Raw genomic sequence first — 23,497 nt, 5'->3', positions numbered from 1 at the left:
AGCTTTGTTGGTTTGTGATGTGCGCTCTGATTTCTGAGCTAATTGCGTCCACAACTAACTTGCACAAGTAGAAACTAGAACACGATGTGCCTCCATTGGAAGGCCAAAAGACCAACACATATTATGTACTATTGAGGTAGATGACATGCGGATACGGAGAAATGTTATGTACTAACCGGCAACATTTGTATGGAAGTGACCACGTTTCGTCCGGGACTTGAGATTTCTTATGTACTAACCGGACTCGTATTAACGGGGGACGACCTGTATGATCCAATATCCAATATTTCTAAGAACGCGGCCAGATTGCTGAAAAAAATAAGAACGTCCTAGGCTAACCCCTTGGAAACAACGTTCTTGGGCGTGCGACTCTACTGTATGTATCCCACAAGCTCCCACAAAACCAACACCGACGTTCAACTTTAGGCTGTGGCGTTTTTATCATTTCAGGCTGGACGTTCTTGGTCTCCACGTTCTTCAGCGTGTGACTACTGTACAATAGTCATGCTACTGATAGAGAGGTGGAAAGTAGAGGTACATGTGCCGTATTTTCAAAGTTGCTTGCATGCAGTACTTACAGAGCATGGTATTCTCACCTACTTCGAAGTAAAAAGTAACAGTATTGTAGGACACTTCACTTCTCAACTCCAATATAATTTAAGCGCAGTTTAGCGCGTGTTGGCTTATGATTTCTTTTCCTTCTGTTTGTATTTAGCGCTTGACCGGTTATTATTTTCCTTCTCTTTATTTTGCGCTACATATTATTATTTTTCTGGTATTTATATAAACGTAAACGTCAGCTTTCAAAAAAAGAAACGTCCGGAAAATGTCCGATGTCCGGACGTTATCATGCCCACTGTAAAAAAAAACAAAAACTTCTCAACTCCAAAACGGTCTCTTCACTGCGGTTCGAATAATAAATTAATTACCCAAAAATTTGGTGTAATGGAAATTTGGAGTTGAGCAGTGAAGTTTCCTTAATGTGTAAGTGGCTGCGTTGGAGTTTGCGGACAATTAAAAAATTAATAACAACAAAAACATGGGAGGACGTAGGCTACATCCCTACTCAAAGAGAACGTTCACTCTCTACTCTCTAGTTCGTCTACACCTAGTGCCCTAAGCTATGTCTCAATTCAGAGAGAGAGAGAGAGGGAGAAAGCTAAAAAGAAAGTGTAGAAAACTACTAGTCAGGGAGTCGTAAAGTACCGGTATTTTACGACTCCCTGCTACTAGTGCTAAAAAATGGTACAACTACCGTATATAAAAACAACAGTCCACAGAAAAATGAGCTGGTTGGCCAAAGGGAGCAGGTAAAGAAGGTAAAGAAGAAGAAGTGTACTGTCTGTGCCAAAACGTGTGAAATGAAAACGAATGCTTGCCACTACACGAATACGGACACAAGTGTTACATAGAACAAAAGTTAAAAACACTTCAAAGCTCAAATCATAACCAACAGCAACAACGACGACGACAACAACAACAACAAGAAGGGTAATCACCTGGGCTAATGGCTTCCTAAGGTCCGGGAGTAAAAGTACAATACTGCCGATCGGGGATTCCGTGATGCTATGATACGAAATATTAGAACAAGCACACCAAGAACTGAAAACAGCAGGTCTATAATATCGTTGGCAGCTGCAGTGGGTGGGGAAATTGATGTCACCAACAAAACAAACAAAACAAAAACAAACAAAAAAGTAAACATCAGAGAGCTAGCAGCTTTCTTTTTTTTTTAATGAATTGCTCTTACAGGTTCTCTGATGATGCCAGTGTAGTCATGTGACTAATTTTGTCACTAGTCATGTGATCACTGCTGTTATTAGTCATGTGATCACCCATGTAATGTTACGAGTCATGTGATCACTGCTGTTACTAGTCATGTGATCACTGCTGTTATTAGTCATGTGATCACTCATGTAATGTTAGGAGTCATGTGACTTCTCATGTGACTAGTCATCTCACTGTTCATTAGACTAGTCATGTGGCTACTCATCACTGGTCATGATATGACTAATCACTGGTCATGTGATTAGTCATCACGTGACCTATCCTGTTACCGGTCGTGCGACCAGTCCTGTGACTTGAGTATAGTATGCCTGCTGCCACACTGCACACTGCCACTGGCTGTGGGCAGTCATTCACTGACCATCACACGTGCAGCAGAGCATCCACAGCGCGCTGCACGGTGAGTTTGGGCGACATGCTCGCTGCCGCTTTACTCACCACTCCACGGAGATCATTCAAGTCGGTGGGCCGAGGAGCATTTGTTTTGAGCAGGACCTTCAGCAGGCTTTTAAATGTGCCCAGCTGCAGACACGCCGACACACCCTGGCTTCCAACGCGATGATGACGGCTATCGAACGGAACTGAGTACCAGATCACGTCCTTGCTTGAGCGGGCATGGCATGATGGTATGAAGTTCGAATGGAAGGTCACGCCTTGCGCCAGCTGATGCATGATCAGAACTAGGTCCGTAGGTTTCAGCTTGTCGCCATGACGCGTTGCCACGGCGTTGTATCCATTGGTTATGTCGCCGATCACGGATCCTGCCGAGCGTTGATACGTCTCTATGGTTACCGGCGTGGCCTTGAGTGATTTGTGGGCGGCGGTCACTTTCAGCGTCTCCTTGTGCGCGCACAGCGCGAGGAAGACGGTCGCCGTTCCAGTAGCCGATGGCGGTGGCGTCATAGACTTGATCGCCGCGAGCAAAGACGCGGCAGTGTCCGGGTGCGAGGCGCACGTGACAATGATGAGTACTCGCCCGAGGGCGGGCACGCGCCTGGATAGCGTGACGGACGGCTGGCCCACGCCACCCACGGCATCGACCTGTCGGTGCCCGTACGTGCGGCTTCCTCCGTAGTCCAGAGTGATGTTGCAGGCGCCGCTGAACGCGGATGCGTCCTGCCCGCACTGCCACCACGCCAGGTGCGGCGCGGACGACTTAGACTTAGCGTAGCGCTTGAACGCCGTCACGCTGCTGCGTACGACGCTGGCCGCCAGAAAGCGCGACGGGTCGCTGTTGTAATCTTCAGGCTGGGTGGCGGACAGCGGCAGTGCTGCCTCGACCACCTGCGAGCTCCGGCCAGTCCTGCCACCCAGGAGCTCACGTAACTCCAATGTTTTCTGCGCAGCGAACTGCAGTGTGGCCGCCTGCGGGCTGTTGGACGTGTTTTTCGCAAACGCCGTTCCTTGCAACGCGGCCAGCGGAGGGACAGGCGGCAGCTTGATGTTGAGCTTCTTGATGAACTCCTCTTCTTGCTCCATGGTGGCCACGATCTTCTTTGCTGTAGTCTGCAGCTTGGATATCGCCTGTGTATGGAGAGAGAGAGAGAGAGAGAGAGAGAGAGAGAGAGAGAGAGAGAGAGAGAGAGAGAGAGAGAGAGAGAGGGAGAGAAAGAGAGAGCAAAAAGACACAGCCAGGTAGAGAGAAGAAAGAGACGCATGTTTTATCGGTCTCATACATGAAACAAAACACTTTCGCTCGTGGGTGGTTCGAGGCCAAATTCGTTTTCAAAAGTATTCAAGTCCGAAACAGCAATCCATTCTACATGTCAAGTCAATGTAATGGACGGAATTTTTTTATTCAGGAGTGGTGGGTAGGGGAGTGTCATAAGTTCATAACTAAACTTTTTCGTTTCCTGAAAAGTGAAAAGTGTCGAGAGTGCCGGCTGGATGGCCCCTCAGGGTACGTTCACACTCGCGGGAACGTCTGGATGGCGGGACAGGAACACGCCAGCCGCGGAAAAATCTAACTATAGCGTTCATACCCAGAGCGTGTTTCCGCCAGCAAGTTCCTGTGTGAAGGGGTCAAAGCACATGTGAGTACCTGGGCGAGGAGTACTTTAAGTCTACCAATTTTCTGCGCGTTTAAATTTCGGCCTCCCTAGGCTAAAACAGATTTCGGCCACATTACAATTTCAGCCTGTCAAAACGTCCTGCTATCAAGTCTCCGGGATCACAGCATGAGCAATTGTCACATATTTGGAAAGATGAGGATTTGGCCATACAATAAATACGAAAAGATATGAAAAATGTAAAATACACAGCCAGTGGGGCTCTATGCTATTTTTTACGTCCGGAAATTGCTGTTAACCTCGTACTGCTGCTGCCTGTATGCACTGTCACACTGAACCTTGCAAAGCAAAATCTCAGCCACAGTACATTTTAGGCCAAAGGATGCCCAGGCCAAAAAATAATCGAAAATTAATATGCGAGGGTCCCTGGTTCGAGTCCTGGTGGTGACAGTCAATTTTTTCTTCAGACATTTCCCGTTTGTGTCTTTCCCTCAAACTAGTGAAAATAAATATGTGCCGAGTATTTGCTGCCTGACAGTAGTACGATACAGTATCACGGTTGTGTGGTACAGGGGAGACACACACACACACAAGCATGCACATGCACACACAAGTATGCACATGCACACACGCATGCCGGCGCACGTTACACCAAGCACACTGACCCGTTCCTGGAAGAAGGCGGCGACGCGGTACATCAGATGCGGCTCCTTAAGGTGGTGCACCGTGAGAATCCTGTCGCTGGCCAGCATCTGCAGATCCGCCATATACGGATGTGGGTAGCCATGGTATTCTTGCGTATAGGCGTGTCTAAACATTCGAAAGAACTGCATGTTGTTCGTTCAAATCAAGAAGAAAAGCACCAAATCGTCAGTGAAGTGAAAAAAGAGGGGTAAGTAGCAGCATTCGGCCTTGTCCAGATTCTGGAGAGCGCAGCGGTGTGGTGTGGTGGTTGATAAGAAGTGAAAAAGAAGAAAAAAAAGAATTAACCAGGCTCAAGAGGGGTTCGAACCCTCGATCTTCGGTTTACAAGACCGACGCCTTACCACTTGGCCATTGAGCCGGATGTATGCATGAAATGAGTCATTACGGTTCTGAATGGCTAATTTACAGTTTACAGTACTGTCGGGCACCGAAGAGCGGCCGGCCAGGCTAGAATTTCACCATTTTTTTAAGAACGGTGTAGGCTGGATTTTTTGAAGATAAAACCGGAAACCGTAATGTACACTATAATGTACACTCAGACGTATAACTCTGCATACATGTACATGTAAGACTGTACCATCGAATGAGAATGAAACCGCTGTGTTCGCTAAAAATAAGAACGGGCTAGGCTAGAACCCTGAGTGACCCCCAGTTCTTCGGCGCCCGACAGTACTGTGCACTCTATTCACTATGAGCTCGCGTGACCGTGCGTTTGTGCTGGGTGAAAACTGAAATACGACCCACAATGCATTTTCGGGGCCCTCGACGTACACGTGCATGTGCCCTTGATGCCCGGCACACGGTACGGATGCTGCTGAGCATACACAACGGTGACACGTTCAGTGAAGCCTGTCTAAGACGACTGCTCAAGGGACCTTCAAAACGTGGTCTCTGCTACCAGGTGGTCTCCTTATCCAGGGTCATTTTTACCGGAAGTAGCATCCCTTGGTCCTGGTTTCAGTGGTCTTCTAGGACAGGTGGTCGCCTTATCCGAGTGGTCGCCGTCACAGGTTTTACTGTATAGTTCAAGTACAGTGATGTCAGGATACAGAGGGTCAGAACCGGGGCACAGCCCATACCGCTGTTGTGCAGATTGGTTATCTCGCTGCTGACCGGTGGAATATGCTGCCTTCCACTGTTCGCACTTGTACATACTACCGCTCATTTATTCGCTCATGCTTAACCTTCCTGAGGCTAGGGGCTCCCGTGAGAAGACCATAGGTCTGTGGGAAACACCTAGTGAAATAAAAGTTAATAATAATAATAATAGTGGTCGCAAGAGCGGGACCCTACCAACTGGTTAATGGTTGCAGGCAATTTCCTGGCCTGCAGCTGCTGAAATGTCGTCCCGCTGCAAGTTGCGGCTTAAATTGTCACTATGATGGAGAATAAAGTAGCCAAGAGCCACACCAAACATGAAGTCAAACTTGCGCATTTGACTTGCAACTCCCTGGATATGGGCCTTCGTCTCCGTATCCCGGACGTAGTCGAGAGATTCGGCGAACAGCTGTTGCAGAATGGCATAATTGTCAACTATGCTCTTCAGCGCGTCGGCAAGCACCGTATACCGCGTAGGGCAAAGAACACGGATACCCGGGCAATCACTGGCAAGCTGATCTCTCAACTTTCTGAACTCAGCATCCCGATGTGGCGACTTCTTGATTAGCTTTGTAATCTCGTGTGTGTCCAGAGCATCTTTCATCAGTTTCGACTTCTTGATGGTGTCTCCACAGGCAAGATTAATTAAGGCTGCGACCATAGCAGTGGGTGAACACAGCTCATGGCTCTATATCCTGCACACGCTTGGCCACACCGGACCGTATGCCAGCCAATGCCAGCCATCGATGCTGCACCGTCATAGCACTGTCCAAGCAGCTTAGCTGTGGGCAAATTAAGCCGTTGCAGGACATCGAGAACCACGCGGAAGATGTCCTCTGCGCTGGTGGAACCAACTTCATGAAGGCTAATGAACTCTTCGTGGACTTGAAATGCATCGTCAACTCGACGAAGACAGATCACAACAGTTGAACCTGCTCCACATTGGCCACATCTGCAGTCTCATCGACCATCACAGTTGCGAATGCCATCTGCTGGAACAACTGTGCCACTGAGCGGATGACACGCATGGCAATTGTCTTCAGCAGCTCATTCTGCATTGTTCCAGACACATACTTGTCAGTTTTTTTCTCCACCCATGAAGTTAGCTACGGAAAATCCGGGGAGCGCAGTTTCAACAACTGCATGAAATTAGAGTCCAACTCACCCCCATCACCACGCAAAGGAAGACCCTATCGAGCGAGAAACTTCACATTCAAAACGATTTTGAAGAAACATCTTCTAGCGTCCTGACGCTCTTTTTGAGAGCTGCTGGGAGAGAAGCTCGCCAATGTCATGCGTAGAAGCAGGAATCGAGATCAGCTTCAGAACAGCGTCGCTGTGGCAGCGACTGCTCTCGTGCTTCGTGAACTTGGCGCTGGCGTCTTTCCAGTTACTAAAACCGGAGGAAATAAACGCCTTCTCCAACAAGCTAGCCGTCTTCAAATGTCCTTTACTATATGCGGACACACGTAAAGCAAACGGCCAAGTCATTGTCCTGCTCATAGTGCAGCCATTGCCACCGTTGAAGCCACTGGGGCTGAGACGACCGCTTCACCACCGTCGACTTTCCGAACTCGCGCTGCGGGAAAGCAAACGCAGACGGCTGACAAGGCTTATCTCCCACGGTCGGCGTTGGCAGCAAGGGATTGGACATCTTGCTGAAAACAACTTTATAGTCTAAATCAACTCCCACAGAACTCTCAAACAGCTACTGATCTGCCGGCACAAACTGTCCTCAGAAAACGGGCAAGGGAAAAATCCTGAAGTGGTACTCTCGAAACAGAAAGTACCAACATCACAGCCAACAAATTCAGCTTTCCGTGATCCCCGAACGCCTCCACAGAGCCAAAACGAGCGTGTCGCAGGCTACGGTTGCCTAGCCTTGGGTGCTCTCCGTAGATCAGCGTGTAGCCCGCGAGACCGAAATCGGCACCAGGTAACACTACACGACTGGTGCGTGGAAGTACGTACACTTGTTCACTGTGTAGATCTACTACTACTACTACAGTGTGGAAACATAGACGCTGGGCATGTACTGGCCTGTAACCATGGTAACTGGGACTTGTGCTTTGGCCCGAGTGGTGTGAACGAGGCGAGAGACCTTTTTCGCGAGCGCTTTCGAGTGTTCACACGTTCAGTGCATGCAGTGCATGCAGCATCAAAAAAAAAAAAAATCGGCCGAAAAAGTCGCCCAGCCGCTCCGGCTGTGACAGCCTTGTACCCTACTACCCGATCAAATAACAGGTAGCACGGGTACCCTACTACTCGTTGACACCCCCAGGCTGTGCGACCGTCCGTCCTGCTTTGCCTGTTTTGGACCAAAACTTTTGTGTACATTTACATGGGAGACAAATACCTTTGTACAGTTATTCTTATAATGATAACGGTAGTATAGTTATGGGTGTCCTGCTTTGGAATGGTGGCAAGGTTGGACAGACTGCTGCACCCCTACTTCAAGACTGCTATGATCCTGGGCCAATGGGCTGATCTACACCCAGTGTGGTAGTGAGTGGTGTGAGTGGTGACTGGTGAATGGTGTTCTCACCTCAAACGCCTGCGTGCAGTGTATTCCGACGTACTTCTGGATGCAGCGGCCCAGCTCGGTGTCCTCTTCGCCCGTCATCACGTCCCCCATGCAGTCGTAGATGTGCGGGCACAGCTTTGTCATGGCGCCATGGCTGTGCACGGCAACACGCATAGACACAACATACACAGCGTTGTCACGGCGCCATGGCTCTGCACGTCAACATGCATAGACACAGCATAGACACGCATAGACACAACATACATGGACATGCATGCGTGTCATACCTGCCAACCTTTGCAAACCTGAGATCGGGACAATGACACGCCTAGGTAAGAAAATGTTTAGAAATGTAGCTGTGAGGCATACGACAAATACACTTTTGGGTGCCTATTACCACCCTCGATATCGGGACGGTCCTGGTCAAATTGGGATTGTTGGTAGGTATAACATGTACACAATGTCATATTCATGTAGAGTAATCCAAAAAGGACGAAACAGTTCTGTGTGCAGATTGAGTATACGCTACATGTACAGTATGCACCGAGTTGGCATACTACTGACGAATGATGCTGACATTCAGCGGCCTGATACTTGGCTCTGTCACGTCTCGGATGCGCTGACCGACATCCTTCCAGCTCCGGCGATTTGGGATTTGTCGGTCTTTGACCACTTTGGCGGTGGGTCTGATCTACTCGCCTCCTACCACTTTAGAGGGCTGCATCTGCACCTTGATCCTTAAGGGTGGTGGCATCTCTACGGATCCGAAAACCTTAGTCTAACCGAGTACCACGCGAACCTAGACTTTGTATGCCCTTTAACTAGGGCTGAGTCGGCTAGCATTTTTTCGGGTATCGGGTAGTTTTCCACGGGTAGCACAGGTACGCGATCGGGTAATGTTTCTATGGTAACACCACAATGCACCCTTTCCCTTACACACTGGGTTGACATGCGGAGTATTACATGAATTTGTACACGTGCACTATACATGATGTCATCTGCGACTTCGGGTATTCGGGTGTTATTCTGTAGCCGTCTACCCGAGGTCGTCACGGGTAGCACGGGTACCCGACCACCCGTGCACACCACTGGCTTTAACCAGCGGTGCCATTAGTGCTTACCTCAAGATAACGCCGGGACCACCCATACAGAAGCTACCCCGTAAGTCCAGCCTCTCCATCACGTCCTGCCGGCCGAAGCCGAACGATCCGATGTAGTAGGGCGTGTGCGGGTCGAGCTTCGTCAGCCACTCCAGCAGCGCCTCGCGGCGCACAAAGACGTCGTCGTCCGCCCTCAAGTACCACTGGTAGGTACCGACGCTGGCGCACATCGAGTGCATCATCAGAAACATCTTGCGCTGTGGCGGGTACTCGCTCTGCGGCGCACCTGCATGCCAAGAGACGCAACAACAACAACAGCAGCGAATGAATTTCTACCAACACCACCACCATAACTACAGTATCATCATAGAGCACAAGGAGAAATATCCGGTGCAGGACAGTTTTTCCCCCTTTTTTTCATTACAAAGGACTTTCGGCAGTTCGGCAGGAAATAATGGCAACCTGTACCTTGCAAGTAGTCTGATGCACATGAAGAATATGCACGCTTTTTGATTGACGATTACGCGAGGACCTCTGCTCCGATGTATATAATCATCACAGCATGAAGAGGTGAAGCGAAATGTTATGCTGTACTGGCCCTACATTTCTACTGCATACATATTAAAGGGGAAGTCAAGGCAAAAATCAAAATTTCACCAGTTGTAGTCTTCGGGGTGCTGAGTCGAATGGTCTTGGTCCGAGAAAGCTGAGACGCTCCCTTCCTGCTTGAATCCCAATCGAACCCGCGCACTTCCACCGAAACTGGGTGACTGCGCCCTACGAGATGGGGATTTGTATGCAAAATGTCACTAAAAGCGCCATTTCGTTCTTATAAAAGCACGGATGACCGCGATTGGCCCATATGTTGTAGTCTTTTGGACGCTGAGCCGACTGGTTTTGGTCCGAAAAGGCTGCGATGCAGCGTTCCTCCTTTATTCCCAATCGAACATGGTTGAAGAAACGGCCACGTGCTCCTGGGTGCCCAAATCACCTGGTCACCACGCCAGCAAGCGACAACTTTCACACCAAGGTTCAACTCGAGTTCAACTCTAGTGACAGGAGTGCACCCAAAAAAAGGTCAAACAGGCTAGTAAGTTGTACCCTGCAGGCACGGTGACCAGGTGACTGGTGTACGCAGGAGCACGTGACCGCTTGTTCAACCATGTTTGAGTGGGAATAAAGGAGGAACGCTGCATCACAGGCTTTTCGGACCAAAACCTGACGACTCAGCGTCCAAAAGACTACAACATATGGGCCAATCGCGGTCATCCGTGCTTTTAAAAGAACGAAATGGCGCTTTTAGTGACGTTTTGCATACAAATCCCCATCTCGTAGGGCGCAGTCACCCAGTTTCGGTGGAAGTGCGCGAGTTCGATTGGGATTAAAGTAGGAAGGGAGCGTCTCAGCTTCCTCGGACCACGACCATTCGACTCAGCACCCCGAAGACTACAACTGGTGAAATTTTGATTTTTGCCTTAACTTCCCCTTTACATACCAGCTCTGGGGTTTTTTTTTTTTTCGTACGTTCACTGATGATCATAGCGAGAAAACTGTTCCGAACATTTTTCCTTTTACATTTACATTTCATATCTCTCTCCCATGTTCATTGTTGTAGTCATAATTTAAAAATAATGGTTGCTGCACAGTTTGTCCTCTTGGTTGCGATACGAAAAAGGGGAAGTTTAAGCCTAAAATCAATCAAAAGTTCACCAGTTGTAGTCTCCGTGGTGCTGAGTCGAATGGTCTTGGTCCGAGGAAGCTGAGACGCTCCCTCCCTCCTTTATTCCCAATCGAACTCGCCATTTCCACCGAAACTGTTTGACTGCGCCCTACTAGATGGAGATTTGTATGCAAAATGTCGCTAAAAGCGCCATTTCGTTCTCAGGCCACACGTTTTTATATCTATGTTTCTCGTCACCCGCGCGCATACGATTCAGGAGTCTGGAGGAAAAAAAGAAAAAAATGTGCTGCACTGACTGTGCATGTGGGGACCAGCACACTCATGCACATGTACATAATGTGGCCTGGCCTACGCGACACATGATGCGAGGTCACCAATTATTGTGCGCAATCTAGCTGCACATGCACAGATTGTGACAGAAGCTCCTACCACATACTAGTTGCAAACTATGGAGGCTATTTTGCATGGTGTATTGGTGGATTTTAGTGGGAACAAAGGTCTAATAAACTTTTTTTTATTTTTCGGTCATTTTTTATTTTTTTCCACCTCTCGCATACGTTTTTAGATTTTCAGGTGAGAAACATAGAAATAAAAACGTGTGGCCTTATAAAAGCACGAATGACCGCGATTGGCCCATATGTTGTAGTCTTTTGGACGCTGAGTCGACAGGTTTTGGTCCGGGAAGGCTGCGATGCAGCGCGCTCGGCCCTTATTCCCAATTGAGCATGGTTGAATAAGCGGTCACGTGCTTATGCGTACCCGGTCACCTGTGGTCACCGTGCCTGCAGGCTACAACTTTCACACCAAGGTTCAACTCGAGTGACAGGAACGCGAAAAGTCTTAGAACATTCCTTCGTCACCAGTTACCTGGGATCAGCTAGAGCAGCATGCGAGCAGATCTTCAGTTTAAAAGAGAGAACTGAAGCTTCTCTCAGGGGTGTCACAGGTAAGTGGGGAGTGGTACGGTCCGTCGGGGTGTCCCCCGGGGGAAAACATTCGGATTTTTCGGCCAACAAGGCACGTTTTGCTGCTTTTTTAGAGCTTTTTGGATGAATTGGGCGGACCATCCTGGACGAAAAGTGGTACGACCATGGTCGTAGTGATCGTACAGCGTGTGACGTCCCTGTTCTTCAACAACAATATACAGTGGGATGCTCCCCCCCCCCCCCCCGACAACACATACCTTTGAGATGCACCACATTGACGCCGGCCTCTTCCCTGTACGTCTTCTCGAGTTCATCAACCTCATCGCGCTGAGCACCCGTTGGGTAACTGAAGTAGAACTGGACGTGCACAGATATGCACAGACACGTACAGACATGCACAGACACATACAGAAAGGCACCGATACACACAGTGATGCATAGGCATGCACATACATACATTCATACATTCATACACACACACATACACACACACACACACACACACACACACACACACACACACACACACACACACACACACACACAAGCCATCTCCATCGGGCCAGATGCGTTCAGCAGAGAGCGAACATTCCAGGAAGCCAGCTGGAGACTCTCTCTCTCCCTCTGCACTCTTCTATGGACAGATTTCTTGTCAGTACCCACTCGCGGGCTCGTCACACCGCGACGAGTGGCAACTCTTGTCAGGCGACAAGTGGCAGTATCAATCTCTGCCCCGGACACGACGCCTGAGTTTCCAAGAGTTGCTCTGACACTCTAGCCAACTGGGGTGGCCAAAGGCCACCCCGTGGCGCTTTCAAGAGCCAGCAAACTTCAGAAAATTGAAGAGCGAAAAAACTCCAAACCGTCCCCCACGAACTCAAGGGACACACACACACACACACACACACACACACACACACACACACACATGCACAAGCGCGCAGCGCAGTTTGCCGCCGTTCCACATTACCCTGCTGCCTGGTGCCAAAGACAAAGGACGGGGCTCAGTGCCGTAGCCTATTGTAGGCTACTGTAATTTCACAAATTGTCGGTGTTCTTTTATTTTCGGTACTTTCGGTGCGTCTCTTTCATACCTAAATTTTCAATACACCGAACAAACACTAACACACATAATCCAATAGGGAACTGCTTCTCTGTACCGAAAATTTCTGTTCACCTAGCCTGGCCTGTTGCCCTCATACCGAAAATATTGAGCACCGAAAATTTCTGAAATTCGAGTATTCCTATCGTATCATGTGTAGCTGTGGGATCTTGAAAATGTTGTCACCATCTACAGGTGGTCTTCTTATCCAGGGTCACTTGACTGGAAACAACACCCCTTGGTCCTGGTTGTAGTGGTCCTGGGACAGGTGGTCGCCTTGTCCGAGTGGTCGCCGTCACAGGTTTTACTGTATATAATTATAGTTTAACCAGCATGCACATGCAGGTGTCCTGTGCCCGGTGGAATTCTAGCCTGTTCGTCTTCCAAACCTGACAGTAGAGAGGTTCTGCTATACGTGAAACGCAGAGAAATCACGTAGGCCCAGGAACTCTCTCCGTGTTCCCGTAACGTAAAGAAAAGCTGTTCTGCTCTACGTTCACGTAGAGAAATCACGTGAAATGTGTACTGGGACTTTCCCCTTCCATATTTGGCAGTTTTCTGCCTTCAGTTGATCGATACCCGGCTGATCCATACGCATTTTCTCTGCGTGTGCCACAACGTAGAGAACCTCATCTCCGCGTAGAAATCTGGAGCCAAAACACGCGAAGCCGTAGACTCTAACCCAGACACCTGCTCTCTACGTGATTTCTCTACGTTTCACGTATAGCAGAACCTCCCTAGTCCTGTCTGTGTGGAGAGCATAGCGGCTAGTGTACAGCATAGTTAAAAAAAATCTTTTACACTAATGTATCAGGTGCAGGATTTTTAGAAAAGCGATCCTGTCAGCTTTTCTATTATTTACATTATGTACTACATTTGGGGAGCAGACCCTTTCTTACAAATCATCGCCGAAGTCGCAACCACTACTTCGTACTACATTCATGCCTCGTTTATCCGGGCAGTTCGGGACCGGGCACTGCCCGTAACTTTGAAATGTCTGTAACTCCGATTCACATACATTTTGATGGGGAAAGGCCATCGATATGGCATGTGATGTCACTGTTTCCACAAAAGTGGCACTGTACGTTTTGTATCACCCGGTATTAGGGAGGTTTAGTCGCACGTAATCCGTGGGTACTTTACGTGTGTGTACCACGTGATACTCAGTGACCCACGTACAGACGTTTTCTGATTCACGACATACCGTGTATGGAGGCTCACCCACGTTCCGGCAGAACGTGGGTGAAAATCAGAATGGAGCGCATTGTGCGAGCTGTGAGGGTGCTCAGCTGAAGAAGTTTCCGAAGCACGAAATTAAAATATTAGATGAGCTTCTTAGGCCTGGGTAGCTTCGTCTGTGACCAGGTTTGGGCCTTTTGCTTTATGATTTTGTTTGTTCCTTGTGACTAAACACAACATTGCAACGTGGGTGCCCTTCATCCACTTTACGTTGATCACCCACGTACGCGTTTCCGTTAGGCCCTCTTCAGACTAGATACAAAACAGCCTATAAGTCACATTTACATAGAAGTTTCCAAGACAGCTACAAGAATCTGGCGGGAAGCCTAAAAAGCTGCCCAATCCTTTCGGGCAGGGTGGGAACCCTTGTACAAGGCAACTTTCCTGCATTTATCGTACTTTCACAAGGTAGTCGTACAAATGTACAAACTTTGTAGACTGCCGGCTGCTTTCACACATCCCAGGCCCCTTGTGCAATTGTGTAGGGTCAAAGGTTGCCTGTATGTTGCATGTAAAATGTGTAGTCTGAATGCAGGCGTGGAAATATGTTGCCTTTTAGGTTTTATGTGATTTTGTACTGGATGTTCTATGTACGTAGTCTGCAGAGGGCCTTACGTGGGAACTAAATCTCCCTAATATTGTAGGGTGCAGTCGTTGCTACACATACCTTTATCACCCCGTGTGGTATGGAGCTGTACACTGTGCTACAGTGAGTTAGGTGCAGACTCGTACTCGCACTTTCTCTTCCGCTTCTCTTTGTGGACTTTCTACAGAGGGTAACTAAACCGATCTCTAAACTTCAAGGCTATGGAGGGGCGGGGGGGGGGGGAGACTCTTGGTATCACACATAATGGTGTTTGTAGCGCGAAAGACAGACCCTGCGTCCTCACGGCCTACCTTGAGGTGCGGACTGAACGACTTTCCCCAAGCGTTGTGCACAGCGGCGACGCGCGTGCGGAGATACTTGACGGCCGACATCACACCCACGAGCAGTCGACTGTCGGTCCGGATGTCAGGCCGTGACGAGCCGTGCACCCCGGCGTTGACCCATGTCGACGACCACTGCGTCGGATACCATCTGCGTGGAGTCCTCGATTTTGCATTGAAGGTGGACGATGGGGTTGCCTTGTCTTCTCTCCACTTTCCGATCGAACGATTCCCGTGCTTTTGGACAGGTACTGTACGTAGGTTGCCCCGGGTCGCAGCTTCTGCTGAGGGACGTCCTGCCTTGTCAATATGAATGTTTCCGCTGTCCACTCGTCGGGGAGTCTGAACGTAGTCGCCAGATTGGATATCAGGGCGAGGTGGCTGATTCACGAGCGAGGCAAGAAGAAACCCGGAGGCAAGACCCAGGAGAACGCAGGGCAGGTCTTGCATGCCTGCTGTCCACATGGACGACTAACAAACTGCTTGCATCATGCGTCGGAACCGGCGGCAGCGGCCAATGTGCCAGGCATGTCTTCTTCAGCGTTCGGCTCTTTTCTTCTTTCCAATTCCAATTTCCCTCTGATATATCTGGCTCTGGAAGATTTTGAAGTTTGGCGCGTCGAATGATCACGGAGATTTCATTGCATGCAAGTGCTCATTCAAACCATCGCGATATCGAATCAAGAGTCCATATCCTGGGGTCATGGACTCTTGATATCAGTCACTCCTTATTTGGGATTTGATTGGCGGATAATACGTATAAATTAGCGGACCAAGGCCCTAAATTCCCTAATTTTTTACCCCAATTGGCCAATCGGGTCTCATATTGGAACCCATTGCATATTGCCGGCATTGGGGACTTTCCGGCCCTGCATGCTCGGCTACCGGCTCCCGCCAGTCTTCCGCCGAGTTTCGAACAAGGGCGTGTACTATACTACTGTAGTACCGAGAGTACATAACCCCAAGAGTACATAACCCCCCGTCGCAGACCCCATAGCTGGAGTTGCACACTCTTCGCCGACACCGATATCGTCATCAAGACGGACGGCAACCGACACCTTGGAGCCGCCCTTGGATCACCCGAGTATAGGGCCTCCTTTGCTTTGGCGAAGGTGAAGGCATGGCAAGAGGAGATCCGGGAGTTGTCCACCGTGGCCTCCACCCAGCCACAAGCAGCTTACGCAGTGTACACCAACGTTCTCCGGTACAAGTGGTCATTCATCGCCCGCACAATGCCAGGAGTTGCCCCGCACCTCGAACAGCTGGAGTCCACCATCTCCGAGTCGTTTATTCCCGCTCTTCTTGGTCGTCCCCAGCCCGGAGAGACGGAACGCCAAGTTCTCGCGCTCCCAAGCCGCTACGGAGGCATGGGGATTGTCTCCCCAGTATCTCTTGTGAACCAGTTTCCTTCCTCACTTACGATCACCGAGAGCTTAGTTCAGCGCATTTTGAACCAGGATACACCGCCACAGGAGGAGGCGGACAACACCAGGGCAGCCAAAGCTAAAGCCAGGGCAGACGCCAGAAAGAAGGAGCAGCGTCATGCCAAGGAGGTGTACGATGGCGTGGATGGAGACCTGCAGAGGTCCATGGATCTTGCGGCCGAAAAGGGTGCGTCGAACTGGCTCACCTGTCGACCACTCAAGCAGCATGGGTTCTTGCTACACAAGGGCGCGTTTCGAGATGCTGTCTGCCTCCGCTACGGGTGGACTCCGCCCCATCTACCCCAGAGCTGTGCCTGTGGAGCTGCCTTCACTGTCCCGCACGCCTGGTCTTGCCCAGTAGGTGGCTATCCGTCTCTGCGGCACAACGAGCTGCGGGACTTGACCGCTACCGTGCTCACATCAGCAGCTCATGATATCAGCATTGAGCCACGCCTTCAGCCGTTATCTGGTGAGAATTTTCATCACCGGACGGCTATCCGTGAGGATGGTGCCAGGCTGGATGTTGCTGCCAGCGGGGTATGGGGTGGCCGGTTTGAACGAGCTTTCTTTGATATTCTCGTGTTCAACCCTCATGCTCGTTCGAACTCGGTCCACTCCATCCCCGCCGCATACGCAAAGCATGAGCGTGAGAAGCGTCGGCATTATGAGGAGCGTGTTCGTGAGGTGGAGCATGCCACCTTCGTTCCCCTCGTATTCAGTGCCACCGGAGGCCAAGGCAAGGCGGCAACTGTCCTTTACAAGCGGCTCGGACTGATCATCGTAGCCCTGAGGTTGATTGCTTATTTATTTCTACCCTTCCTCTCTCCATACTTCTGTCCCCCCCCCCCCCCTCTCTCTCTCATTCCTTCTGTCGTCCACATGTATCAAAGGAGGCGAAATCGCCTGTTTGTGGTGCGACGTTAAATAAACTTCTACAACAACAACAACTACAACAACAACATCAGCGACAAGAAGAATGAGCCTTACTCCATCACAATGGCATGGATCAGATGCAGGTTGGGGTTCGCCCTTCTTCGCTCGGCCATTATGGCCCTCCGAGGACACCGGTCCCGGAGCAGAGTTGCAGTAGCTCAACCATCATCGACCGAACTGGTGGCTGCTGAGTGCAATTATTATTTGCATTTCTGAACTGTGGCATGTGCGTAGCACTCAAACCGGTGAACATGTGCGCACTGCACTGATTGTCTTTAATGCTCCTCATTGTTTTTTGTTTTTATTTTTTTTTACCAGGCGTGGGCCATCCCCTGATGTCATAGGTGCCAATTTCTTACACTAACATTAAAAAAAAAAGTTGCACACTCTTGGGGGTTATGTACTCTTGCTAGTACTGGTACATGTAGTAGCATGGTTATTTAATTTTTGGTTGACAGCATGCAATGACGTGGATGCACTGTGTTGAAAAACAGTGCTCCTAGCTAACTGCAACCACCGTCGCGTCGGTTGGCAGAGCTCCAGTCCAGTGAGTCTTGACGACGTTTACAGTAACCCAGAGCAGGCTACAGAGTACAGTATCATTGTGTTGGTCATGGAGACTTGCCCCTTTGACTTTGTGGGGCTTTGACCGTTGTCGCTTTTGTTTGACAGGATCAGATAGTTTGAGGCTCGTAGATCTACGCAACTACACACCCATCGGGGCAAAAGCTGCGCTCGGTCCGCGTCCCAGCGAAGGTTGCCGAACAGTTTGTGAGCAAACTGCGGCATTCCGCTACTGCACCAGTCCGGGCAGGGCTTTAGGGTTCCCTGAGAGCAGCAACAGCTGGGTAGCATCCTCGAATCGTTCGCTCCTTCCTTCAAGTTTATTGAGAAATGATCGGCAATTCGGCATGACTTGCTTACAGCAGTCTTCCTAAGGCAGTCTTCCCAAGGGACAAACGTGAGCAGGTTGAGCAGACACCCGGAGAGTCTCTCGCTGGCGTGGTGGAGAATTTTAGGGAGTGCATGGGAGACGAGTCTAAAAGCTTGTATCATCACCTTCTATTGTGGAAGAGCACAATATGCCTCCCATCTGACATCGGACACTGTGCCAGCGATGCATACGCACGCAGGTTGCGGATGAGGTCAGGTGACCATGAAATGGGACAAATGGCAGGTTCTGCTGATCAAGCCTGGTCCAGCGACCATCCCAGATACATTAAAGCAACACTTAATTTGAACAGGCGGCGAGGTCACCAACGTTTCAGGATAGCAATAAACAGAATGAGCTGAAGCGTCATGTTACGAAGGTTTGAAATTCGTAACATGACGCTTCAGCTCATTCTGTTTATTGCCATCCGAACACTCAATTGATAGTTACGGATAACCCAAAGGCTGGAGTGCCTATGTCAAGGGGTGTTTCCGGACAAACAAGCATCATGTAATGAGCTCAGGTTTAAAAGCATAGTCATCGGAATGTGCAGGATCCACCCTGGTTTCAGAGACCACCTGTGTTCAACGGCCAACCCCATGTGTACATGTGGTCGCTGAAACGAGATTTCACCTGTACTGCGGTACATGTCCAGGGCTACTTGAACATGATGAAGTATTTTTGTATTTGTATGTATGGATTCTCCTCAGGTCTTAGCCTAAATAAGTAGAACGGAGGAAGCCAATGTTCTCTGTGGCAGAAACAGGACAGATTTGATGCAAGACGCAGCTATATATTCAGAGCACACACACTCATTGCGCCTCATGGCTGGCCTTTCGCTTTCACGACTTTAGCAGCGAGTCACGCGACTAGAGAATTGCTCAGCGATCTTCTGCCGTGTCAGGTGCTTGCATCGCCACCAAGCGCGCATACTTCCGTCTCCGCTCGGTCCCAGTCTGCTGTCCTCGACCATAGATTAGTAGTGGCTGGAGGTTCTGCGGGCTGTAGGAGCGAACGGGCTTAGCTAGACAATGCACGCGGGTAATATTAATTTTTAAACATCCATCATCCTTCTGGTGGTGCTTGGATCATCCTTATGGTGATGCGTATTCGTAAGTTGCTGAAGTATAATTTCGTCGCTCCGTGTTGGCAGCCACATAGTTGTGGGAGGATCCTCCATGCGAAGCAGAGCATCGGCCAGCAAACTCAGCTGATAATGTCTATCACTTATCAGTTTTCGGCGTGCCTGATTTGCTGACGTTCGTCCACAAGTTGTTGGACAGATCTGATGACTCGGAGGATTGGGCTTGGAGCAGCTTTTCCCAGGTCCGTACTGACAGGCAAATTGCAAGCCACCTGTCGCCCTAATGAATTGGCCAAGCGACTCCCTAAGACCATAATGACGCCAAGTCCTGGACCAGCAGTCCACCATGATGAGAACACCGTAGAGCCCTAACTAGAACTTTTAGTAGAAGCTTGCTTTTAGCAGCATGGGAGGTCATGGACCTACCGCCATAATTATGTCCAGCTGCGCAATGAAATCCGATCTTGCGAGCCAATGTCATGCCTCACGCTGGTGCAAATTTGACTCACGCAATCGGATTCCATCAGCAGCACTGTATTAATTTTAATACTTGTAGGGTGATGGGGTTAGTAGGCACATCGTCCGCTTGGAATCATGGGCGAGTGAGAAACATTGTATCGACGCCGTTTATTCCTCAATCATACATTACAGAAACGCTGACAGGAGCTGGTGTCGCCATGTTTCCGCCATGCGTGTGCAGGAACAAGCTCCCACAACAGGATCATTATACCGTCGCACCCTGTCAAGCCAAAATTGGCGCTAATTTGCGGGGTGGATCTGTCTTGAAGTTGGTGTGAAAGTTCTCTCCTTTGAGATGATTTGTGTTGCTGCTTTCCTTAGCATATGGGGAGAGCCTTTCGAGTCAACACTATTTCCTTACTTGTTGGTCGCATTCGTGTTTAGCATTCGCAGCTCATATCTGTCGGACAAGAAAATCCCAGTGTACAACATTTAGCGCAGGAATGAGAACAATACGTTCTGACGCGGTGTGATCGCTACTAGAACTTGCTTTTTTGACATATGATTGCTACTAGGCCTCGAGGGAGTCGTGAAAATCTGCGGTTCCTAGCAAGTACGGTCGATATTTTTTGCGAATTACGAACGACTCTCGATCGGTTGATTCAGAATCATAATGGTGGTAATGTTAAATACACACCTGGCAATATGACTCTCCATCGGGCATGAGCAACGTGTTGGCATTGGAAAGTTGTCGGTAGTACTCGCGAGTCAAAATTGGTACTACTGCTAGGCCGGAAGCTACTGTTCAACGGTTATTCGCTAGGTTTTCTGTACGCTGGGCAGGTGTCTTTCCATGCAATAGTGCTAGAGCCAGCCAGGACTGGAACTCAGAGCTGCACGTTCAGTGGATTTCAGATACAACGGCCGTACCTAGCCGCCAGGAGAACAACAAGAGAGTCACTACATCCGACGTCTGCCAACCAGGAAATTGTGCATTTATAAGACTTGCCTACTGTTGAACATTACATGCAGTTGAGTTCGTTTGATATTTTCTACTTGTTTGCTGTGCATGTGAATGCAAAATTCGCCTGGGAAAGAAACTAAAAGTGCTTGAAGTGAATATCAGTACAGAAGTACAGGGTGAGATGCAATCTTCGGGGCAAGACAAAATGTCCCTTTCAATGAAACTGTTACTGTAGCGACATGCACACCAGCACATCCCCCTAACCCCCGACCTCACCACCGCTGCCACGATTCATGTACAGCGTGCTTCCCCTGCCGGAGTTCATGTTTGGCATTGAAGTGGTCTTTGTAAAAAACCAAAAAAACACACAAGGAATCTTGAAACATCTTGGGGTACTAGTAGCGGTACTAGAGAACTGGTCTGAATAACATAATTATTATTTCAGTGGTGTACACTCAATCTTTGTTTTGTAGCTGTTTCGATCTTGCTAGAGTCTCCTCAGCGGAGCTCAGAGCTACTCACCGAACGGATCACAATGAAGCCTAATGAACGACATAATTATTAATGTATTACTCGGATGCCGTGAGCCAATTAAATTTTGGTGAAAAAAGGAGAAGGACAAAATGTTACGAGTTATGACTAGCTGTCCACCAACGTAACCAGATCTTATACAGTCAGCGAGTGCGACAAAATGGCACAAAACTGACAAGGAGTACTGAGACATTCGGCGACCTGACACCTAGCTCCAACACTTCTCCAAGGCGCAAACCAACAACCTTCGAACTTGGAAGGCTCAGGTTCGGAAAGGTCCAAGAGGGTCCAAGTTGGAAGGTTGTTGGTTTGCGTCTTGGAGAAGTGTTGGAGCTAGGTGTCAGGTCGCCGAATGTCTCAGTACTCCTTGTCAGTTTTGTGCCATTTTGTCGCACTCGCTGACTGTATAAGATCTGGTTACGGTGGTGGACAGTTAGTCATAACTCGTAACATTTTGTCCTTCTCCTTTTTTCACCATAAATTAATTTTTTAGTTTTTGTTTCTAAACCAGCTCAACATACCACATTCAGAGTGCTTTAACTGCGATCAACAGAGCTAGCTTTGCACCAGAGCAGATCATCTTGGCGCTAACCAGAAAGAGTGCTCAACCAAGCCTAGGCGAGGGAGAGTAATACTAATACTTTTACATCTCGGTGTATTAGTACAGTGGTCCCTCTAAAATCCGGCACCATTTGTGCCAGGGAAATTGTGCTGGATTAGGGAGGGTGCTGGATTAACAAAATATTAATCCGATTTACAGCTGCAATGTGCATGAAGAGGACATTTTGGCTACTGAAATTTGTGCTGGTTTATCGAGGGTGCTGGATTGTAAAGTGCTGGTGTAGAGAGGGACGACTGCATACATACATGGAAGCTTCTGTTTATGGCTGAGGTAGACATACTACAGCGACTACAAAATGGTGAGTCACAAGAGTGAAAGATGTTTCTTTCTCTCCGCAAAATGGACGAATCACCATTCTCTGCTTCAGCGGCTTCATTTGGCTCCAGTATGAGGGAATCATCCGAATGCAAGGAGGAAGGTGAGAACGCGGATTTCTCTCCTATACTCGAAGCTATAGTTCAGTGTCGCCATTGTCATTTCAGCGCGTTGACAATTCACGTGCCTGTCAAGCTTCAACTGCCTACGACGGTCTTTGCCATTTATAGGCAGGATCATCTAGCTCGCATCGAGGCCTCCTGGCGTCAGCCGAGCACCCTGTGGCGTTTTGGACGTCAGCTCCGGGTCAGCGGTGACGGGATAGCTCTGCAACACAGCTCAGTTACTGCGGCCAATGGATGCCTGGAAGGGAGACAACCCGGTGGAGTAAGATGAGCGCATTGCCTGCAGAGTATGGTCGGCGATTCAAACGACGAGTCAGCGTAGAATACAGTCATTCATGTGTATTGCGACTTTAAAATAAAATTCAACAACAACAACAACTTCTCTTATTGGCCACAGGCCATCGTGAGAATACATGTAAAAGATTTCAAACAACATGTACACACGATCCAGTGCACACGAAGAGCGTGCAGGGAGGATGAACTCCGCAGAGATAAGAGGGAGAGAGAAGGAGAGAGCTCCGTCATCCCGCTCCGCTGCACGTGCCACACGTATCATCTCACATCGGAGTCGCATACCAATCGAGTCCGGGCCCCAAATGCGGTCAGCAACCGATCAAGATCCCTTTCGCCGACATCTCTGCATCTCCCCTGATCGCTTGCCTTGAAAAGGTGGACGCAGAACACGTCTACAGATCACACAGTGCAGATAATCTCCGGTCACAGATTGCCTGTCGATCTGGGCTAGCCGTTCTTGACGCCTATTTGGGGTAATCAGCAAATGGCATTGCATTGGGTGGACGTCAGTCGACATCCTCCTGCGCAAGTTCTGACTGTACGCATCCCACCAGGTCGTTTTGTCCTATCCACCATACTGGTGCACACGTTTTTCAGGTGACGGGACCTGCATTGCGCTGCAATTCTTTATTGCATCCAGAAGCGTGAAAAGCGCGTGATGGAGACCCGAATTCCACGCGCAGAATGACCCTGCATGTATTTCGCAGTCCCTTCGAATT

General features: G+C 49.2%; 1 protein-coding gene, 1 long non-coding RNA gene and 1 other non-coding gene across 4 annotated transcripts in view; all 3 read right to left on the bottom strand.

Annotated features, from left to right (window-relative positions):
• Window positions 1–23,497, bottom strand: part of LOC135826373 (uncharacterized) — a 73,349-nt gene that overhangs the window by 9,222 nt on the left and 40,630 nt on the right. The gene's annotated exons all lie outside the window — the stretch shown is intronic.
• On the bottom strand, window positions 1,276–15,691 carry LOC135826147 (uncharacterized). Of its 2 annotated transcripts, XM_065338785.1 has the most exons (6): window positions 15,067–15,691; window positions 12,086–12,185; window positions 9,243–9,507; window positions 8,143–8,275; window positions 4,460–4,621; window positions 1,276–3,309 (listed from the first exon to the last, which is right to left on the bottom strand). In XM_065338785.1, exons 1-6 carry the CDS (start codon window positions 15,559–15,561, stop codon window positions 2,149–2,151), a joined length of 2,316 nt encoding a protein of 771 aa, XP_065194857.1. In that variant the 5' UTR covers window positions 15,562–15,691; the 3' UTR covers window positions 1,276–2,148. The 2 variants fall into 2 exon arrangements, with proteins under 2 accessions (XP_065194857.1, XP_065194858.1); XM_065338786.1 differs by lacking the exon at window positions 4,460–4,621.
• Trnat-ugu (transfer RNA threonine (anticodon UGU)) lies at window positions 4,786–4,857 on the bottom strand. The gene has a single exon. It is a non-coding gene; the product is annotated as a tRNA-Thr (tRNA).

The sequence above is a fragment of the Sycon ciliatum genome, chromosome 10, assembly GCF_964019385.1.
Source record: "Sycon ciliatum chromosome 10, ocSycCili1.1, whole genome shotgun sequence".
NCBI lineage: Eukaryota > Metazoa > Porifera > Calcarea > Leucosolenida > Sycettidae > Sycon > Sycon ciliatum.
Note: the sequence above shows the minus strand (reverse complement) of the source record. Positions and strands in the feature narration are given on the sequence as shown.